The sequence below is a fragment of the Polypterus senegalus genome, chromosome 8 (assembly GCF_016835505.1).
Source record: "Polypterus senegalus isolate Bchr_013 chromosome 8, ASM1683550v1, whole genome shotgun sequence".
Lineage (NCBI taxonomy): Eukaryota > Metazoa > Chordata > Cladistia > Polypteriformes > Polypteridae > Polypterus > Polypterus senegalus.
Window position 1 is genome coordinate 15,745,099 of NC_053161.1, and position 20,823 is coordinate 15,765,921.

The 20,823-nt window shown below is 37.0% G+C and overlaps 2 protein-coding genes across 4 annotated transcripts in view; one reads left to right on the plus strand and one right to left on the minus strand.

Annotated features, from left to right (window-relative positions):
• On the plus strand, positions 1 to 6,332 carry LOC120533817 (transmembrane protein 213-like). The gene is made up of 3 exons (XM_039760824.1): positions 1 to 473; positions 3,724 to 3,774; positions 4,150 to 6,332. The coding sequence occupies exons 1-3, from the start codon at positions 386 to 388 to the stop codon at positions 4,329 to 4,331; spliced, it is 321 nt and encodes a 106-aa protein (XP_039616758.1). The 5' UTR covers positions 1 to 385; the 3' UTR covers positions 4,332 to 6,332.
• A 3,362-nt stretch (positions 6,333 to 9,694) lies between these two features.
• Positions 9,695 to 20,823, minus strand: part of LOC120533816 (UPF0606 protein KIAA1549-like) — a 209,018-nt gene continuing 197,889 nt past the window's right edge. For all 3 annotated transcript variants that reach the window (XM_039760822.1, XM_039760823.1, XM_039760821.1), the window contains 2 exons: positions 18,869 to 19,029; positions 9,695 to 14,765 (listed from right to left, as the gene is read on the minus strand). In XM_039760822.1, the coding sequence (XP_039616756.1) occupies positions 14,526 to 14,765; positions 18,869 to 19,029 (401 nt within the window). In that variant the 3' untranslated portion in view covers positions 9,695 to 14,525. The remainder of the gene's footprint in view (positions 14,766 to 18,868; positions 19,030 to 20,823) is intronic.

Genomic DNA, 20,823 nt, shown 5'->3' on the forward strand with positions numbered 1-20,823 from the left:
TGATGCGACTCGGACGGATTCAGGTTGCCACAACTCTGTACCCCTATATTGTATTAAGCGGGTTAGAAAATGTTTGGAACTTCTGATTTTTTGCGACTGTGATATATTTTCTAAGACGTAAAAATAAAAACCGCACCACTCCTAGAACGATATCTTCACCAATGTTTTCTAACTAGCTCAGTTTGACAGAAAGCACCTGTTAAGTCCGGTTGGCGTGTGGAGCCCTCCTGTTTTTACTTACATTACTCCTTGACATTTCTTGCTCGAACTCGAACTTTGTGACGCCCTTGTGCCAGTGCGAGGCGGAGTCCATCCGCCCCATCAGCATCTTTCTGTGTTCTTCTCTGCGCCCGTCCAGCGCCTGCCGTGCAGCCTCGTGACCGACATGGGCGCCTTTCGGTGGAGTCGCTTCGCCTTCCCCGTTCTGCTGCTGCCGCTGCTGCTTTTGCACGCGCTCGTCGTGCCGGGTGGAGGTAAGCGCTTTTAATACTGACTTTCATCCCCACCGAGTTCACAATAATGCGTTACTCTGTTCAATACTCCATCTTTTTAAGGAAAAAATAGTAAAGAGCTGCGAACGTGGAATTCTATAGTATCGTTCACTGATACTGCTCCCTGCTCTTTGGGGAAATTGGCTTTCTTTTTGTCTTTCATTCTTAACAGCATGACATCAGCTATTCGGCTCAGTTCTTTCTCGGTGGCCAGACTCACAGGTCTGCACAAACTGCTAGGCTTTGGAATTCAATTCTTAATGTCAACTCTCCTTTATTACTCAACTAATGCTAGTCTTCACATTTTTCTTTCACACAACAAGAAGACCAGGGCTCAGGTCCTGGCTGCATGGATTTTGCATGTTCTCCCCGTATTTTTGTGGGTTTCTTCTGGGTGCACCAGTTTCCTCCCACATATAAGTTAGATGAATTGGCGTTGCTGAATTAGTTACCTGGTGCTGGGTTGGATTCCCATCCAGGGCTTGTTCCTGCTGCTCCACAACCCTCCCATGGATAAACTGGTTTAGAAAACAAATGAATGGATGGGATGAATGGCAGGGTTGTGGAATGACAAGGTCACCAACACCAAATGGAAAAGACTTAAGCAATATGTTTGTCATAATATTTTTGTTAGTTTTAATATGTATTTGGCATGCAAACATTCCCCCAGTTATTACAAAAAAGTGATTACTTATAATATTTGTTCATCTTTTTTCCTGTGTTTGCTCTTGTTGTGTTTTTATTATTTGTGATGCGTTCTTATGGCCAGTCCTATTGGTATAAATGCAATATTTTCAGTATTGGGGAAAAAAGCAGTGGGTAAGTGGCATGCAGTGTGGCATAGTGGTTAAGGCTTCAGACCTCATACCCTGAGGTTGTGCGTTCAAATCCCACAACTGTCACTGGGTGACCATGACTGAGTCACTTGACCTTACTGTGCTTCAATTGGAAAACCAAAAGAAATGTAACTGATTGTATCATAAATGTTGTAAGTCACAATGGATAAAGGCATCAGCCAAATAAGTACTGTAAATGGGGCAAAAACGGATGCATGAATACACTGATAATCAAAGTTGTAGTGGAAGGGTATATCTGATAGACAGCCAAGAGTTTAGCAGAACTGCCTCACGGCTCCAGAGACTTGCTTTATTCTGATTTGGTTGCCCTCCTCATGCTGGCATGAGCTTTCTCTTTGTATTTTGTTACCTGCCATGTCACAGAGATGGATGTTTCATATTAATATCGGCCAGCATTGGGTGTTTGTAGGTGCAATGAAGAAGCAGCTTCAGAAAATGTACTAACTGAAATGAGATTTTAAAAAGGTTTAAATAGTGCACTATGACAGCATAGAGATGCTGCGGTTGAAAAACTCATAATGAAGTGAATATCAACTTTATATTTCCCATCTAATAAATATGTGAAGGTTTATTTTGTGCTTTGTATAAACAGGGGTTTTGGGGCCTAAAAGACCTTAGAAGGTGGCACCTAGAGCAGGATGACCAATGTTGTTTTCATGTGGGGTCTGAGGTGATTGAGATGTAAGATATGAAAGGTACTGTAGTAAGAAGATTTGGGTTTTCAGTTAATTAAAATAGAATTATGTATTTTAGTACATTATTGATTGTCATGGCAGAAGAGAGTGATGATGTGATGCATGTTACTGTAGGGTGAGATGCAAGTAAAAATTTCACTGCACTCTGTACTACTACTCCAACTACTATTCCCTAGAAAAAAAAAATATCCTTTGCAATCTTTTGAAAAATATATTTGATGTTTTAAAAAGAGATAATTCCGTTTGAGAATATTATGACATATTAGGGACACACTGGTTAGTGCTGTGTTATACTCCAAGGACTTGGGCATACAGTACATTTATGTGAATGGTGTTTAACCTTTCAGTCCATTAAATTTCTTCTCATGCACCGAGGTTAGGTTAACTGGAAATTAGGCCGATATATGAGCGTCTGGCATCCAATCCATGACTTTTTCTTTCCTGTCTAGTATTATTTGTCACATTCATTGCATATTAGTGAATTGATATCCCATAGAAATGAACCAAAAGATCTGTATTAGTAGCGGTGCAGAGAGTGGAACTATGGGAAGCAGAAAAGGTTATTGCTCCTATATTATACTGAGTATTTGTTTATAGGGCCATTATTGTCATGTGTAAAGATAACAGTGAAATTCTAACTTGCATGTCCTAATCAACATGCAACAGGTTTTGGTGCCATGATTAGTAAGAAGAACTATCTCAACTCAAAAGTTCTGTTTTCTTAACTGAAGAATCTCAGAACAAATTTGTCAGAATATTCCTACAATGAAACTTATGTGTCTCCACAAAGCTACATTTACTTAACGTAGCAACCTATTATAGTGAACATTGCAAAAAGGTATTAATGTACACATGTCACAACTAAGGCGAAGTTTGTCAGGTTGCTCCTTGAGTTAGAGGAGGGGGCTGAGTGGTCAGTTTTGTGCTTTACAGTTTAATGCTTTAATAAGGCCTCACTGTGTACTGTATATATTTTTTGCAACCATAGCAAAGGTGGTTTAAGTGACTTGCTTGCTGTCACATAGTGAGTTGGGGGCAAGGATTGGCCTGTCATTATTGAATTGGCTGCAATGCCACACAGTCTGCTTTGATTGCAGCTGAGTAATATGTGTTAGCAACAAAAGACATGGGTACACCAAGAAAGTAGTCTGAGTGTGGATTATGTTGCTCAGATTTCCTGTCATTTTACTCATGGATGAACAATAAAGATGTATCAGTTATTAGCTATACAAAACTAGCCCCAGCAGACTCATCATTTTCTAAGGATTATTGTATTATTGCAAAACAGAAAAGATTTAATACATGGTGTAAATGTAAATAAACTTTATCTGCACATTTTTTTAAAGTAAATAGAAAGATATTGACTCAGTTTTTCAAGACAAACTAATTACATTTCAGAAAGTTATGATATAACAAATAAAAGGAACAAACTAAGAAAATGGATGAATGGTTACAAGCTATCTCTGAAAAGTTTCAGTATTTGTATTTAAGATGCTTCAGATGACAGAGAGCCAGCCAGAAATTCATGTAATCATTTGGTTTTGATTTTTGTCTTCTAGTTAGTGTGAGCTGGTGCAGTAGTACTCCATTTAGGACATGAGCATAGTGTAGCTAACAGGGTTTTATTGAACTCAATCTGACAAAATGTTTATTTTGCATATCATTTCTATTGTTTTGCAGGCTCCAGTCTTACATCAGGAACTTCCAACAATTATTCAGACCCATGCATGGGTAAATGTTTTTTTTACCTGATCAGTTATTCATATTTAAATAGGTTTAATTAATGGTATATTTTTTAAATTAGTTCAAGAAAAACATCTTAATTTGAGCATAAAGGTTCAAAGAGCTCATTAGCTCTTTGTTGTATGAGTTAATAGCTAGAACAACATAGTCTGCAAACTAAAATCAAAAAGCCTTGAGATGTAAGGTTGCTGTTGTGATAAAGGTACTGTATATTCTTACGATCAGGACTTAATTGCCTGGGTGAAATGTGTTCATGAAAACTCATTAAATATTATCTAGATACAGCATTAGAGAAGAAAAGCAGAGGTGACTTATCAATTCCCACTTATTAAGAATATTTATGTTGTTCCTTTTTTTCATTAGATCCAAACAAGCTCCAAATCTGCAGCATAGCAGCAAAGTGCTGCCAGACGGGTGTGGATGACTATGGCTGGATTGCTGCAGCTGTAGGATGGAGTTTATGGTTTCTAACAATGATCCTGTTCTGTGTGAGCAAGCTTCTGACACTGGGAACTGCTTCATCATCTAAATATACTAAAGCCTGATGACATTTTGGCTTTGGTTTTTCTGACCCAAGAAAGTGGCACTTCAGTTTGCAGTAAGATTTTAGAAGTAAACCTGACTTTAACATTTCTCATTAAAAATATCCTTAAACAGACTAGTAGTTAAATAAATCTGTCTGTTATTAGGAAATATGAGTTGTTCATGTAGTCTTCATGTGTGTACACAGCTAATTTAGTATCTTAATATAACTGTAAAAGGCACATTACCCTGGATCTGCAGGAAAGCAGGTGAGAAAATGGATGGATATATTAATGGAAGAAAGAGGTTGGACTCCATAAAGGGCCAGCCATGTTAATGGTCAGTTTGTTAGTTTTGCAAATAAATAAGACTGTTTTAAAATGGAAGAATGTTAAATAATACATTTGAATTGAATAAGACAATTTGAAAATGGTGTGGCCTACAGGTGGAGCAGAACACAAGTTCAGCTCACATATTTTTATTAGTTTTTTCTTTTTCCTCATGGGAAAAAATGCCTTCTCCTTTTTCCCACTTGTACAGCACAGTTAAAGCACTAAACACACAGCACAAAACACTTTCTTTTCATTCTTCTTTCTTTCTCTTCCTTTCAATCCAGCTCCACTCCTCCTAGCAAACGTTTGCCTCCATCTCTTGACTCTGTCTCGAGGAGTAGTGACCGCTGGCTCCTTTTATAGGGCACTTGGGAGTGCTACAGATGTCCAGTGATTTTCTTCCAGCAGCACTAAAGGGTGTGGCGGAGGTGCTGCACCCAAGTGCTCAGCTATTCCTACAACACTCCCTGGTGGCACCCATGGAACCCAGCAGAGCTGTTCTAAACAACTTTCAAGGAGCCCTGTGGGAGTCTGAGGCACCGCTGCAACCCAGCTGGGGCTGCCCTTTAGTGTTCTGGGGGAGATAATGCCCTGAATATGCTCTCTCTCCAAGATTTCCTTCTACTATAGAGACGACCCAGCTGGGCAAGGGCCCCGGCTGTACGCCACAATGGATTCACGGAAGAATTTTATAGGAGAGCAGTGATTTCCTGTAAGGAGTGCAATGATCGGCTATTGTGACAGACAGTCCTTTATTGTAACATTTATGATCCTCTATTAATGCCTAAAAAGGTGCTGCTCTTTTCAAGACCAATTTAATTTTCACATGTACAGAGTAGAGTGAAATTCTTTCTTGCATGTCTATTTGACATACTTTTTTGTATCATCCACCTTTTGGATTATGTAGATTCAAAAAGCTATTACATGGTGCTAGGGCATATCAATAAGTCTTCAAAAAACAAAAAAAATTTTGAGTCTGCATTTATTCTACCTAGTTTTATCCATATATATTTGTCATAAGCCTTTTAACTTTTAATGAATGTACAAGACACTAGTGAATGGCAGGCAATAGCAGATGTTTTAGCATTTCCACAGTAAACAAAGAAATTCACTTCTTTGATACAGATGATTGAGCAAGATGTTCCCAGCCACGAACTGAAGAGAACGAATAGCTGTGTTTGTTAGAATGTATGTGTGTATATATATATATATATATTTTATTTATATATATATATATATATATGTAAAACACAACAAGGACTTCAATTCACTCATTTGCACATGTTGTTTTGGTTTTGATCAACACCTTAGCTAGGGAGTAAAGTTGCAGTCACTGTGGTTCCGCACGCCTGTAAAATACACTGTTGAAACTGAAAAAATACCTTGTTTTAATATCCTCCCAAGTAAATGACTGTTGAATCAAAAGTTATATTCTTTGAACCATAATTCAGTGAGAAAGAGTGTCTGATGATGATCTTTTCTTAAAGTTCTGCTGGAGTTGCCTGGCTAACCTAAAATCTCTTATTTCTTGTACAAACTCCATCCCATCTGTCTGTGTGTATTTTTCCATTGGTGTGATGATATAGAGACATAAATGTAGGTTTTTGGACCTATGATTGTAAAAAAAAAAACAAGTGCCTGCTTTGTAATTCTGTATAATACAAAATAAATATCAGTGCCTGATTAATCTTATATAGAAGCGTTTAACTGAAATAATTAGTAATGTGTTGTCACATATAAAGAGTTTACCTAGCAGGAGTCTATGCTATTTGTTCATTTCCTTTAAGAATTTTCTTTCTAATACCACAGTTTCTTTCCAGTTAATGACTACTAATTATTTTCTTTTAAAAATTTAATTTGAACAGGAACAATTGAAATCTTCCATCCACTTTCTGAATCTGCTGGGTTTTTTTTATAAACTTACATGAGGCTTTTTTATCTTAATCCCAGTAGTAACAGGTGTAATGCAGGAGCCAGGCCAGGATGGATTTGCAGAGGGTACTTTTATATGTAGAGACATACTAGACCCATGTGGGGTCACCAGTCATCCTTGCTACCTTTTTATTTAAAATGTGGGAATAAAATTGTGACTCCCTGGAGAAATTCACATGAACATTAAGAACACATGCAAAGTCCACACAGAAGGTACCCCAGCTAGGAATTGAACATAGGGCTTAAAGAACAACCACATCTAATACACATCAATGCCATAGTAAATAGTGTTCATTTTACATCCATCCTTTAACTTTTTTTTACTTTTAAAAGGTTAAAACACACAGTACACAGTAAGTTTGACAAACAACAGGAAATCATTAAGTGTGTTTGGTTATCTAAGAGCAAGGTTGCCTTCAGCAACCCATCAGGATACTGACTCAGTAAATCATTCCAGACTCTCATTTGCATGATGACGTGCTAATTGAACAGGTGTTGCTGGATCAACTTCATTGATGCTTTTGAGAAGCATTTGTGAACACCTGGATTAGATCCATACACAGCCTCCTCTCCACAAGACTAATGAGGATTCATTTTTTGTATGATTATGGAAGATAAAGCCTACCAAGGTAGCATTGGGTGCAAGACAGGGATTGACTATGGTTAAAGAATCAGATTACTGCAGCATTCACCCATCAGTACACATTAATTCAAATTTAAAGTAACCAGTCACAATATTATTACCATGTTTTTGATATGTGAGAATCTGAAGAAACTCAACAGAGGAAGTGGCGCGTCCCTGGCAGTGTGAGGCAGCAGTACTATTTTAACTATACCACCTGATTCATTGTACAATTAAAATTCAAGTTTTTACCATGATATCTTTGTCTTGTCTGCATATGTAAATTATTAATAGACTTGTTTTGCCCTTGCTGTGGTAAAGAACACAATCTGCCAGAAATCATTCAACCTTGCCTCACTTCATAATAACAGTTCTTTGTGAAGAGGTAGCTTAAGCACCATTCAGACCAGAAATGCATTGGCTGTTCTGGTTTTTGCCAGTGAGAGTGGTTATGCTAATAAACAATGTTTATGTGTGGCATCTGAGGTTTTGAAACTCGAGTGATAACATATTCAAGTCATGCTCTCCCAGCAGTATGCTTGGTTAGCTTTGCTGTTTTATGTACTATAAACACACCCTTCTGAGTTTGGTCCACAATCTGCTCTTTTCTTTTCCTCTGACCTTCTTTTTATGGAGTAAGGACATTTCTCATTTTTTGAGTACACATTCCTCAAGAGAACTCTTTTAGTGACACAGCATATTGTTCTATGTAATGTCACTATTAACTATACATCTTTGCATTTCGGGGATATAGGAAGAAATCAGAGCATGACACAGATAGAAAAGGCAGCATTTGAACATCATTTACATACAGTAGATAGTAACTGGACAGTGCTTAACAACGTGCCACTCTTCAGTGTAATGTGATCATTTTAATTGCTGGGATAGAATTCAGATTGTCGCACACACATAATGAAAAAAAGGTTTAGTAAACAGATGGAAGCATACATCGTTATATTCTTGCATTCTTATGTTCCATTTTTTTTTCTTCCTACAAGGGTATATTTTGGGATTAATTATGAAACCGAGAGCCAAAACTGAGCACACTGAGACATGTTTGTTGGGTAAGACTTTGTGACTTATTTTTTGTCTAAATGTTGTTTTCATTGGAACATCGTACTTTACACTTGTGTCAACAGAATCTTTTTCTTTTTAGTCTGAACTTAACTAAAACACATATGTACCCAGCAGGCATGGTCTTTGAGTGCAGTATTAACCAAGGCATAAAGTATACTTATCTGGGTATATACACTATTGAGCTAAAACATTATGAGCCACTCCTATATGAAGCGAATGACATTAACTCTCGTAACAATGATGCATGTTAAAGCCAGGGTACATTAGACAGTAAATGTACATTAGGCAATGTTGTAGTTGATCTCTTGAATGCAGAAGATAAAGACCTGAGGAACTTTGGTAAGAGGCAAATTGTTATAGCAGACAGCTGAGTCAGAACCACCGACAGGAACCTGGGTGACTGAGACTCATCATTGCGAGAAGTCAACAAAAGCTATCTTGTCTGGTATAAACCAACTGAAGGGATACTGTGGCACAAATTGCAGATAATTTTAATGTTGGTTATGAAAGTAATGTGTCATGGCACACGTTACATTGAATCCTGCTGCATATGGGACTTTGTAGCTGCAGCCAAGTCAGAGTACCCATGCTAACCCCTATTTACCACTGAAAGTGCCTACAATGGGCACACAAGCATAAGAACTGGATCTTCTGGTCTGATGAATCCCATTATTTGTTGCATCATGTGGATGGCTGGGTAGTGTGTATTGTTTACCTGCTAAAGATGAGGCTCCTGGATTCACTGTGGGATGAAGACAAGGCGGTGAAGGGATTGTGATACTTTGGGCAATGTTTTGCTGGAAATCATTGGGTCAGAGCATTCATATTGATGTTAATTTTAGACATACTATCTACCTAAACATTGTTGCAGACTTGGTACACCCCTTTATGGCAACAGTATTCCCTAAAGGAAATGTCATCTTTCAGCAGGGCAATGCACTCGGCCAAACTGCATAAATTGTTTGGGAATGGTTTGTGGAATATAACAACAAGATCATGGTTTTGCACTAGCCTTCAAATCATCCAGATCTCAATCCAAGTGTATCTGTGTCTATGTCATGCTTTGAATAACAAGTTCGATCTGCAGTGGCTCCAACTCATACCTTAGAGGAGTTAGAGGATATGCTACTAACGTCCTCGTGCACTGTATATACCACTGGATACCTTCAGACACACCCGAGTCTGTCTTAATGGCACATAAAGAAGCAAGAGCATATTAGGCAGGTGGACAGAATGTTACGGTCCATCAGTGTATATAAGATGTTACACCACAACATGTAATTTGCTGTTTCTTCCAAGTTTAAAAATCCAAGTTTATGATTGTCCACAGTTAAAATATAATAGTATGATCAATCTCACCTTTAAAGGACTTCATAAATGGTGGTTATTTGGCATGACTGGAACAATTATGAAGAAGGCTGCGTTGAGTGTTTCTCATCAAACAATTTTATTTTATACTGAACTGATTAGCCTCTCCATGTCATCTTCTTGGCTTATACAGCTTAATGGTTTTGCTTCTATTACAGTAGTTAGCTGAAGAGTAAATAAACAGTTGGATTAAGGACAATTTTGTTTCAAAACCACTGTGAAATTAAAAGTAATGATCCCATGAAATCATCTAATGGCAGTTATACACTAAAAATGTATTTTTACTTGCTTATTACATGAACCTCTGCTGGACTGTCTTTTGTATTTCCTTTGTTTTTCTCAATGACATGCACATCAATACAGACTGTAAATAATTAAATTCTAATAGTTATAAAACATGCAACTCATTTATAGAAGATTCTGTTGGACCTGCCAACTCCCCGACCCACCACAAAACATGAAACGTACAAACAGTTCTATTTACAAACATAAATGAAAAAGGCAAAAAAAATAAAATAAAATAAATCACTGTGTAATGAGTACAACAACAGGGGTGATAACAAAATTTTTAGATCTCACAATAGTTGGACTGTTTCCACTTAGTCCAATGATTTGATTTTGTGCAGAACTGGATGCACACAGCAATAGAAGTGAACTTGAATGTGTACTTGGTTAATTTCCAACAATTGAAAAATAAATAAATAAATACAAAGCATGGTAAAATTATAAGGCACATTTTGGACTAACGGCTCACACAAAATGATAAAAGAAAAAAACATGTAAGGACCTATGAATCATGTTTAAAGCTTGTGCAATTTAACTTCTTACATTACAAGGATAAAGTCATGAATAATACTTACCAATAAAGAATTCAAGAGAAAGTGGTCTGGGTCCAGCCATGTATACAGCAAAACAAACACTTCAAAAGTGTATATAAGGAAACAGTGTTCCTGTATATATGCTTTTAAAGGTTTAATGACCACACTAACAATTAACACTGGAGATTTTGCTGTGTACTTTTAAATGTATATCACTCAGAAGGTAACATTGACAGATCAATGGCATTCATTAATTCTAGTTTGTCGAAACAAACATTGTTACGTGATTTAATCTGCACACATTCATACCCTGTCTGAGCACCTAAACACACCAATGCAGATCTTAGCCACTTGGGTAAGAAAATGCTGTAGACTACGCATGAAAAAGAAATCAGCTACCCACAAACCAGTATACCTGGTAAACTGACATTTGTCTCCAGATTTTATTCACTTGAATATTTTACTTCTCCACTCTGACTTCATAAACAAGCTTTCTGGAATGTGATGTTTGTGATCATTTTCAAGCAGAACTATGGAAAAATAGCAAAAACAGTAATTTAAAGACAACTTGCCTAAACTGAACTTAACATGTTTATGATGAGATCTTTTTCATATGTATTCACTTTATTAGTCCCTGTCTGATGCTCTTTAACCTTTTCCTTTGTCTCTTTATAATTAAGTGTATTGTTATACGATTTCATTTATGCACCACTATTTCCAAACTTCACAGTTCCTGAGTTTGGAGGCTGAGATTAGGATCTGAGGTACAGTACAGTTTCCTGAGAATAGCATGGGCACTGTCTTTTATTCCTGATTTATTAAATGACAAATGGTATAAAATACTTTGAATTGCATACTGTGAGGGTCACACCAAAAGTAAACAGCATATTTAAACTTCTGAGAATCAATCCACAATAATGACATGCACCATATTGTAACTAATGCTCCAATCTATCATCTTAAATCAGAATGAAAATAATTACACCCTCTTGCCCTAGTTAAACAATGGAAAGGGCTGCATGGGTCCTATCAGTGTCAGATGATGGATTCATCACTTTAAATGTTAGAGCACAAACAGTATCAGACCTGTAAGGGACATTCATGAGAGACGCAAAGAGGAAAATAAAAATCAATGTGACTCTTGGAGAGAGTCGAGACTCTCATTTGGAGAAACGACAGTGGAGGCTGGAATGGCACATCACGGGGTCTAGGAGATGATCACTGTTTATAGAAAAAATTTCTATTGAAAAGGATAATAAAACAGGTAAACTGGGATTGGGATTTTGTAGAGGAGCAAACAAAGGTACATTGATTTGACTGACCTGTATTAAGTTCCTATTCATATTTTGTGTAGTAAAATGAAAGTGCTAATGACTTTTGATAAGCCCTTGTAGTCCCTTGTAGAGGGAGACCTAATGTTATCCGAGCTTTATAATTCAGCACAGGCTCTGTATAATCCTTAGCTACTCTGGAAGTGCCTCTTCTTTTACACTGATGCCAATCTTAAGCTTCCCAAAAGAATGAAGCATATATGAGGATGCATCTTTTAAAAAATATTTTACAGTGTTTATTTTAAAAATAATTTTACAGCATTTAGCCTTTGGACTTTTTATTTTTTAAATCATTAGTTTTGTTTATGCAACGTCATCTTGTACTTCATTGCCCTGAATATCCTGAATTAATTTCTGCTGTGCAGAACAAGAATGAGATCTGTGAACCATTTATTTTTTTCCAGTCTATTCATTCATTTACTTAATTTGCTTAATCTAATTTCTAATTCAAAACAAAATGCAACTACCGGTATATAATCTATCCCTCTGTTTTCAGAACACACTTCATTTATCCAGGATAGGGTTGTGGGGAGCTGAATGTTATTCTTTCGCCAATGTGTGTAAGACAAGTACAAAATGCACCAGTCCGTCAAACTGCACCTCAGCTCCCACACTTTCTCATTAGGGGGACAAGTTGGCATTATGAACCCACCTAAAAGTACTGTAAATATGAGTAAACCCAAACCTGAAGGCAGCTCGGCTAAGATGACTACACTCCACCACTGCTACCAAGCAATAACATTAAGCCACATTACTTTGAATGATGGTACCTGATCTGTACAGTACATGTGTCGGTTTTTCTGTGACATTGTGATACTTTGGGATGAATTGCACTTGTGTTTGTCTTTATTGACAAACAAATATTCTGAGTTTATTTTTAAAGATAATAGCTTTTGACTTTTACAACATCTTGAAGGAATACGCTAAATAATAATAATTTAACCTCAGTGTAATTAAGAAGGAGTGAACTGTGCTGTGTTATCTTTATTATCAAACTTATAATACTTACAACCATAATTTTGGTCCGTGTGACGTACAGCTTCCTAATGAAAGAGCTTGTAAAGAATTATGTTTATACGGGTAATTAATTCTTCATTGTGTAATCAAATCAAAACACTCCAAATCTAATGTACTGTAAAATGTACAGATCATAAAATGAGATGTTGTGAATACCTGCATGAAAAATGTGTGCATGTGCAGTGCAGATCGGGGCAGGAGGACAGATCAGGCAGTGACGTACACTAACAGTCTCCACAATGCAAAGAAAGCAAGAATTACTGCCACATACTGGACAGGCTCAAGCTTTATTAAAGATAGAACTTTCTCAGGATTATAAAGCTTGAGTCCAGGATGCAGTGAGATCTAACAGTCAGCACACAAGAACAGTATATTATTTAGACAGACCCATGTTTCTCAATTTACAGCTATCTGCTTTGTGCACTTTTAGGCAGACTATTTACAAAATCACCTTGATCAACATGAACGGCAGCTACAGGGCTTCCTATTTTAACAGGATACAGAAACAGAGAGATAATGGAAAATAAATGAACTACCTGTTAAACCCAATCACAAAGTACTACAGCATTTTGAAGTGTTAAAAATCGTTGTAAAAATATTGCTTAAGACATCAGAATGGACTAATGCCATGTACAAAAATGAAAAGTGATCCTCTCCTCAAACCGCCATCTTTCTTTGATATGGCTAATGGCAGAATTAGCTTACTTATGTTCCAGTTAACTGTACATTTTTTTAATAGTTCACTTGAAAATCTACTTTGAATAGCATACCAGCACAGAATGAGCAGAGATGTCTACTTTCACATTTTTTTTTCGTTTCGGACAGAGCTTTGGCTTTACAGATATATAATCAAACAATACCTGACAAGAACTTCAACCACTGGCTTATAACACTGGAGCACAGCCATTCCCGTCGTCAGGCCTATCATACCCAACAATTACTCACGCAGAAAACGATATTTAAGACACTTCAGAAAAACATTTTCTTTTTTCTACATTTACTTTTCAGCTCGTTTTCAAATTACTTCATGATCACGGTTACTTAATCAGTCAATGGTTAGAATAAAGAAAAGAAATGGAGTGGTGTACTTTCATGATAGGCCACTTGAGACTTGATTTTAGCACCAGCAATATAAAACAAGCTGTGTTAATAGGAAGCACTGATATACATACTGTACATATCCCCAGCAATGGTGGTGGTGGTGGGGGGGTTCAGTTGGAAGGAAGGGGCAAATTAAATAACAACTCATTTTTAAATACTCAGAAGGGAGCAATTAAAAAAAAATAAATACACATTTCTTCCAACAGATTTTGTCTGTAAGAAAAGTATTCAAAAAGCAGAGATGGAATGAATATAGAACGTGTAAATAGAAATAAATCTGCAGACAGACCAGTTGCATTTGAAAGGAATGAGGCCACAATGTAACAGAAAACATCTAAGCTGATGATGTTGATCACATAAGAAGGTATAGAAAATGTTAAAGCAATAGCTTTAACATGACCTGGGATTTCATTTATTTTTTTAAAAAGGTACTTCTCTATCAAGTGGATCTTAAACTAGGAAGAACCTTCCATGCTAATGTGCTATCCCATATGTCTATTTGTGGTCTGCTGCTGCTGCTACTGCTGTAAGTGGAAACTTCCATGGGAAGTATCTCCTTCACTGGATACTGGAATCTAGAGTGGTGTGTGGTGGAGCAAGTCAGTGGACAGAAATTAAATCAACTGTGAAAGCTCTGCACAGCAGACTGTTTCTGGGAAAGCCGCAGAAGTTCCTCGCGAATCGCTTTGATGAGAGAGGCTGAAGAGTGGCCTGTGTTGGATTCATCAGCAGTTACTGAGGGAAATCCAGGTCCCGCCGGCTCGAGGATAAGACCAACAGGCGCAGAAGGCTCCCTTAAGGAGGTCTTAGGCATCTGAAAGACTGACGATGAGTATTCTGGAAATCCAACAATCTGTGCCTGAAAGACACAATATCATTGCAAATTACTTTACTGTTGTTGAATATTTGTTTGCATTCATAAGCAAAAACATTCATATTGTAGATTCAAAAATGCTCAATGGCACTCATACTATACTGTGAATCCAGGTTCTTTTAAAGGGGACTGAAATTCAGTTTTATTGACGACTGATGCACAATGAAGACATCTGGCCTAGCGATTGTACCTGCACTCTAGGCCCATGGTTTTTGTGTTCAATCCTGGGGGAGCACTGTGGCTGCAGGTTTTTACTCCCATCAGGTTCACAGGTCGATGAGTCACATTTAGGCCTAATTGATTTAATGGTTTAATTAGCTGGCCTTTCTTTCACATATTTTGCATTTACAAAACTGTTCTAGTATGATATTACCATTTTGAAGAAATTCAAAAATGTTTACTTTTTTCATAGCGTTACTTTTGTGAAGTTTGCTCCCTTACTTGTACCCAAATGCCGACTGACTGAGGAGCAATGCAGACATACAGTAGTTGCAAATGGCACTGAATGCTAAAGAAAGCCGCTTCTGCGGTGTCCTGTTCATTTGTGTGCTGATTAGTAAGAAAAGAAGTCAGTCGGAGGGTCTCAAGTTCACTCCTGCAGTCATCCCAAGCAACTTCTATTTTAAACTGTGTGGTCTACCACAGTTTTAGTTCTATCACTAAATTGGCTGATGACACCGCCATCATAGGCTTGATCACTAAAAATTATGTTATGGCTTACAGGAGAAAGGTCCTCCTGCTGATTCAGTGATGCCAGGGCAACAACACTAATATCAGCAAAATAAAGGAGCTGCTAATAGACGTTAGGAAGCAGAAGGCAGATTACACCCCCTTAGAAAGGCAAACAGTATTATTAAAGACCTAGGCCATCCTGCACAGCTGCTTCTCTCACTCGTCCCTTTTAACAAGTGGTACCGGACCAATGGGCCTTGCACCAGTAGATTCAGGGTCAGCTTTTATATACAGGTTATAAGAGTGCTGAACAGACAACCAAAAAATCAAATATTGTAACATAAAAACATTGTGTGTATATATATATATATATATATATATATATATATATATATATATATATATATTTACTGTTTATACAGATAAATATAATGCAAAGTTCATTCACATAGTCATCACAAAAAAGCTCCGTTTCCCATTAAGCTAGAAAGCCTAAATTTAGCAGGATGGTACATCTAGTGCTCTAGGTATCTACGAAGAAAGGACATCCTAATATATCAAAATTAAGGGGTAGCCCCCCTCCATCTTACAATAGGAAAACCAAGCACCATATATCTCAAAAACACTTTGACTGGTTTAATTGAAACTTGGTGATGACATGCTTGGCAAGTAGAATCCCAATTATTAATCCCAATTCTGTCAGCTTCTTCTATCTACTAAAATTCATACAAATTTAAGGGGACGGGGAACTGTCCCCATTGGGTTGTTTCCTGTGTATTGTTGAACACACTTATATACATACAGTTGTGCTTGAAAGTTTGTGAACCCTTTAGAATTTTCTATATTTCTGCATAAATATGACCTAAAACATCATCAGATTTTCACTCAAGTCCTAAAAGTATATAAAGAGAAACCAGTTAAACAAATGAGACAAAATATTATACTTTTACATTTATTTATTGAGGAAAATGATCGAATATTACACATTTGTGCGTGGCAAAAGTATGTGAACCTCTAGGATTAGCAGTTATTTTGAAGGTGAAATTAGAGTCTGGTGTTTTCAGTCAATGGGATGACAATCAGGTGTGAGTGGGCACCCTGTGTTATTTAAAGAACAGGGATCTATCAAAGTCTGCTCTTCACAAAACATGTTTATGGAAGTGTATCATGGCACGAACAAAAGAGATTTCTGAGGACCTCAGAAAAAGAGTTGTAGATGCTCATCAGGCTGGAAAAGGTTACAAAACCATCTCTAAAGAGTTTGGACTCCATCAATCCACAGTCCGACAGATTGTGAACAAATGGAGGAAATTCAAGACCATTGTTACCCTCCCCAGGAGTGGTCGACCAACAAAGATCACTCCAAGAGCAAGGCATGTAATAGTTGGCGAGGTCACAAAGGACCCCAGGGTAACTTCTAAGCAACTGAAAGCCTCTCTCACATTGGCTAATGTTCATGTTCATGAGTCCACCATCAGGAGAACACTGTACAGCAATGGTGTGCATGGCAGGGTTGCAAGGAGAAAGCCACTGCTCTCAAAAAAAAAACATTACTGCTCGTCTGCAGTTTGCTAAAGATCACGTGGACAAACCAGAAGACTTTTGGAGGAATGTTTTGTGGACGGATGAGACCAAAATAGAACTTTTTGGTTTAAATGAAAAGCGCTATGTTTGGACAAAGGAAAACACTACATTCCAGCATAAGAACCTTATCCCATTTGTGAAACATGGTGGTGGTAGTATCATGGTTTGGGCCTGTTTTGCTGCATCTGGGCCAGGACGGCTTACCTTCATTGATGGAACAATGAATTCTGAATTATCAGAGAATTCTAAAGGAAAATGTCAGGACATCTGTCCATAAACTGAATCTCAAGAGAAGGTTGGTCATGCAGCAAGACAACAACCCTAAGCACGCAAGTCGTTCTACCAAAGAATGGTTAAAGAAGAATAAAGTTAATGTTTTGGAATGGCCAAGTCAAAGTCCTGACCTTAATCCAATTGAAATGTTGTGGAAAGACCTGAAGCGAACAGTTAATGTGAGGAAACCCACCAACATCCCAGAGTTGAAGCTGTTCTGTACGGAGGAATGGGCTAAAATTCCTCCAAGCTAGTGTGCAGGAATGATCAAAAGTTACCGAAAATGTTTACTTGCAGTTATTGCTGCAAAGGGGGGGTCACACCAGACACTGAAAGCAAAGGTTCACATACTTTTGACACTCACAAATATGTAATATTCAATCATTTTCCTTAATAAATAAATGACCAATTATAATATTTTTGTCTCATTTGTTTAACTGGTTTCTCTTTATCTACTTTTAGGACTTGAGTGAAAATCTGATGATGTTTTAGGTCATATTTATGCAGAAATATAGAAAATTCTAAAGGGTTCACAAACATTCAAGCACAACTGTATATCATAGAATATTATAAGATAAACAGTAAATATATTATAAATAGAATAATATATTTCCGTGTGTGTCTTTCTTGTTATTGTGTTACTGTTCTGAGGAGACATGCACGTTAGAATATAATTTTATTGTTTACAATGGATAGTAAACTTGAACTTGGCCATTTAAGCATTTTCGTACTAATCAGCACAGATACAAACATCACATTTAGCTTCTCTTGCTCCAGTGTTCACTGCTCATCACTTATTGTCAGTATTTGGATATAATTAAGAAAGCAAATATCATAAAAAAGGGTGAATTAAGATGAATATGGCAGAAGAAAGTCAAGCATGCAAAGCTATAGCAAACATATTTCTGAATGTCTTTTACATGAAAGTATCACACTAGCATACAAAATAAGATTAGAAAAAAGGCCAGCTAATTCAAGAATGAGATCAAATAAACGTAAACCAACTCACTGACTGGTAAAACTGGTTTGAATGAAAATGACCCACTACCCACTCGGCTTCAGGCAATTTACAGTTCAACAATGCAAATTCAAATATCACTAAAGTTTTTATAATACTAAAATAACTTCATATTCCACAAGCTTGGCAAAACTGATTATTTCTCATTGTTATGGGTCACTAAAATGCCTGCAAAACAACAAATATGAGCTGTTAATTACAAACTAAGCTCATTCTGTTCCTTTGCAACGTGAACACACTCAGTATCACAGTATCAGGAAGCTGCTATCCGAGATCCCCCACAGGACCTCCATGGCAAATTTCACACCTTAATCACATTTCTTGTAGTTTTTCATTTTTATCATTATATAGCAGCATTTGTAAAGATAATATCTTTATACACAGGCATCTTTACTTAAAAATTTGATCAATACTATAAATGTACATGTTGATTTAGAACATTCTAATGCAAACATGCCAAACCTTAAAGTACATGGTACTAATTGCTGGTAGATTTTATTTTAAAATTGAAACCAATAATCTTCACAAGTCCAGTACTTACGGGGTCCCTGTGGTGATTACTTCTTGTATATTCTTCTTCAGGCCTATAGGAAGTCCACCCAGAGCCCCCTGACTGGCTTTGGCCTGTTCTCCCAGGCTGTCCTTGATGTGAATTTATTCTGCTTGATAGGCCAACTTGTGCTAGATGATGAAGCTGCGCACCTATAAATGTTTTTTTTCCAAAATAATATTAGAACAACAATGAAAGAACAGTTTACTAAAATAGCTATTTTTTTTCCAATACACACTTCTAAGAGCAGTCCTCTATGTTAGAATGTTAAGTAAAACTGCTAGAAATGTAATGTTACCAACATAACAGTTTGCATTTAAGGAAAGGCCTCTTCATGATGATTATAATGACCAAAATATTTTATGTCACTGTAACATAAAGCTTTATGATGGCATCTTGTTGTTTGATCGTTTGCCATTTTACATTTAAAAGTGGAGATACAATGGAAACATCAACTATTTTTTTGACTTAATTGCTACAGAGTGTTACCTTTTAACTAGTCTCATGGAGCCAGATGTGATACTTAAACCTGAATAGCTTTTTAAAAAGTGAGTGGTAAACAGTTGTGAAATCCTGCGATGCAAAGGCTACACCCCCAGGGCTATTGCTATTGCATCAGTATACGATATGAAAACAGCAAATAGTTTAGATAAGCATAGTGGTCTATGGATATACGAGGAACGTTCAAAAAGTTTCCACACTTTTATATTTTCGATGGAAACGGTGAAGGCAGGAGTAGTAATTGGGCATTAAAAAGTTGGTACAACTCTGGGAATGTTGCATCGCAAATGAAGGTGACTCTTTAGAAAAGTGATGTAATTTGTTTATGAAATTCTTAACAGAGTTAAAAAAAGTGAGGAAACTTTTTGAATGTCCCTCGTAAAATGTGTTAAAACACTACAGCTATTTTGTTGTGGTATGTTTGCATTTTCTATTAGACAATAATGTTACATTTCTTTAGTTATTCATTTAGAAATGCAGTTACAAGGTGGGTGCTGTGCAGCCTTCTCCCAGATTTTAATAGTACAGTATTGTTAGGCAGATTTGTTGATTTGAGTGCTTTGAGATCTGAAATCTGCACCTACTGTGGCTCTTTGTTATGAGCAGTCTTAATGACAGTCCTTTTGACGGAGACTAATGCCCCATTTACTTCAAATGCATATTCTGCAGTTCATATTTTCATGAATATAGCTTCCAATAATTTCAAGCTTACATCGACTCCTAGCCTATCTTTGTAACACTGAATAATAGAGAGCACAGACAGTACCTGTGGCAATGTATCATTTATGTTTACCATTCGTCCATTGATGCCGTTGAATGCCAAAGTATAATCTGATGCCACAGGAAGGTTTTTTCCTTACATCCCGTTTATTTTTAAAATGTGAAATGCGATCTCTGCATACATGATACATATTTACTGTTTATGTCTAATAAGGATTTTATGAGACTTTTTATTATAGACGATTCATCGTAAACAGGAGCTTGCTGTCTGTCAGACCAGATTAATGACAGCAACTCTGATTCTTGCCGTTCAAAATCACCGCCCCTACTTTGAGCACAGCCTTCATGAGACATTGGTTTGGTTTAGAAATGTGACACTCAGTGAGCCGTCCAATTGTTTCCACCTATATGTTATACATCTAGCTTCAGCAAAACTACCTTTTAACTGACAGAGCTGTGCATTATCTGTGCATAGTAAGGCTATCATTATATACTAATATGAATTCTGCAAGAGTTTCCTTCTCAGTATCACAATACCTACAGTCGAGTTTTGCCCAACGATATCAGAAATATGGCCATAGAAGATGACTCAAAATTTAATGCAGGAAAGTATTTGGCACTGAGTGTGCCAGTTAGGAATTCATTCAATCGAGAGAATAAATTTAGAAAAGAATACGCAATATTGAAAAAAGCAAATGATACCACCGTACACATGTTTGATCGAT

Excerpts from the sequence above, each read along its gene's own strand:
- LOC120533817 (XM_039760824.1), top strand. The coding sequence starts at position 386 with ATGGGCGCCTTTCGGTGGAGTCGCTTCGCCTTCCCCGTTCTGCTGCTG. Across the intron at positions 474-3,723 it reads GCTCGTCGTGCCGGGTGGAG|GCTCCAGTCTTACATCAGGA; the intron begins GTAAGCGCTTTT and ends ATTGTTTTGCAG. Across the intron at positions 3,775-4,149 it reads TTATTCAGACCCATGCATGG|ATCCAAACAAGCTCCAAATC; the intron begins GTAAATGTTTTT and ends TTTTTTCATTAG.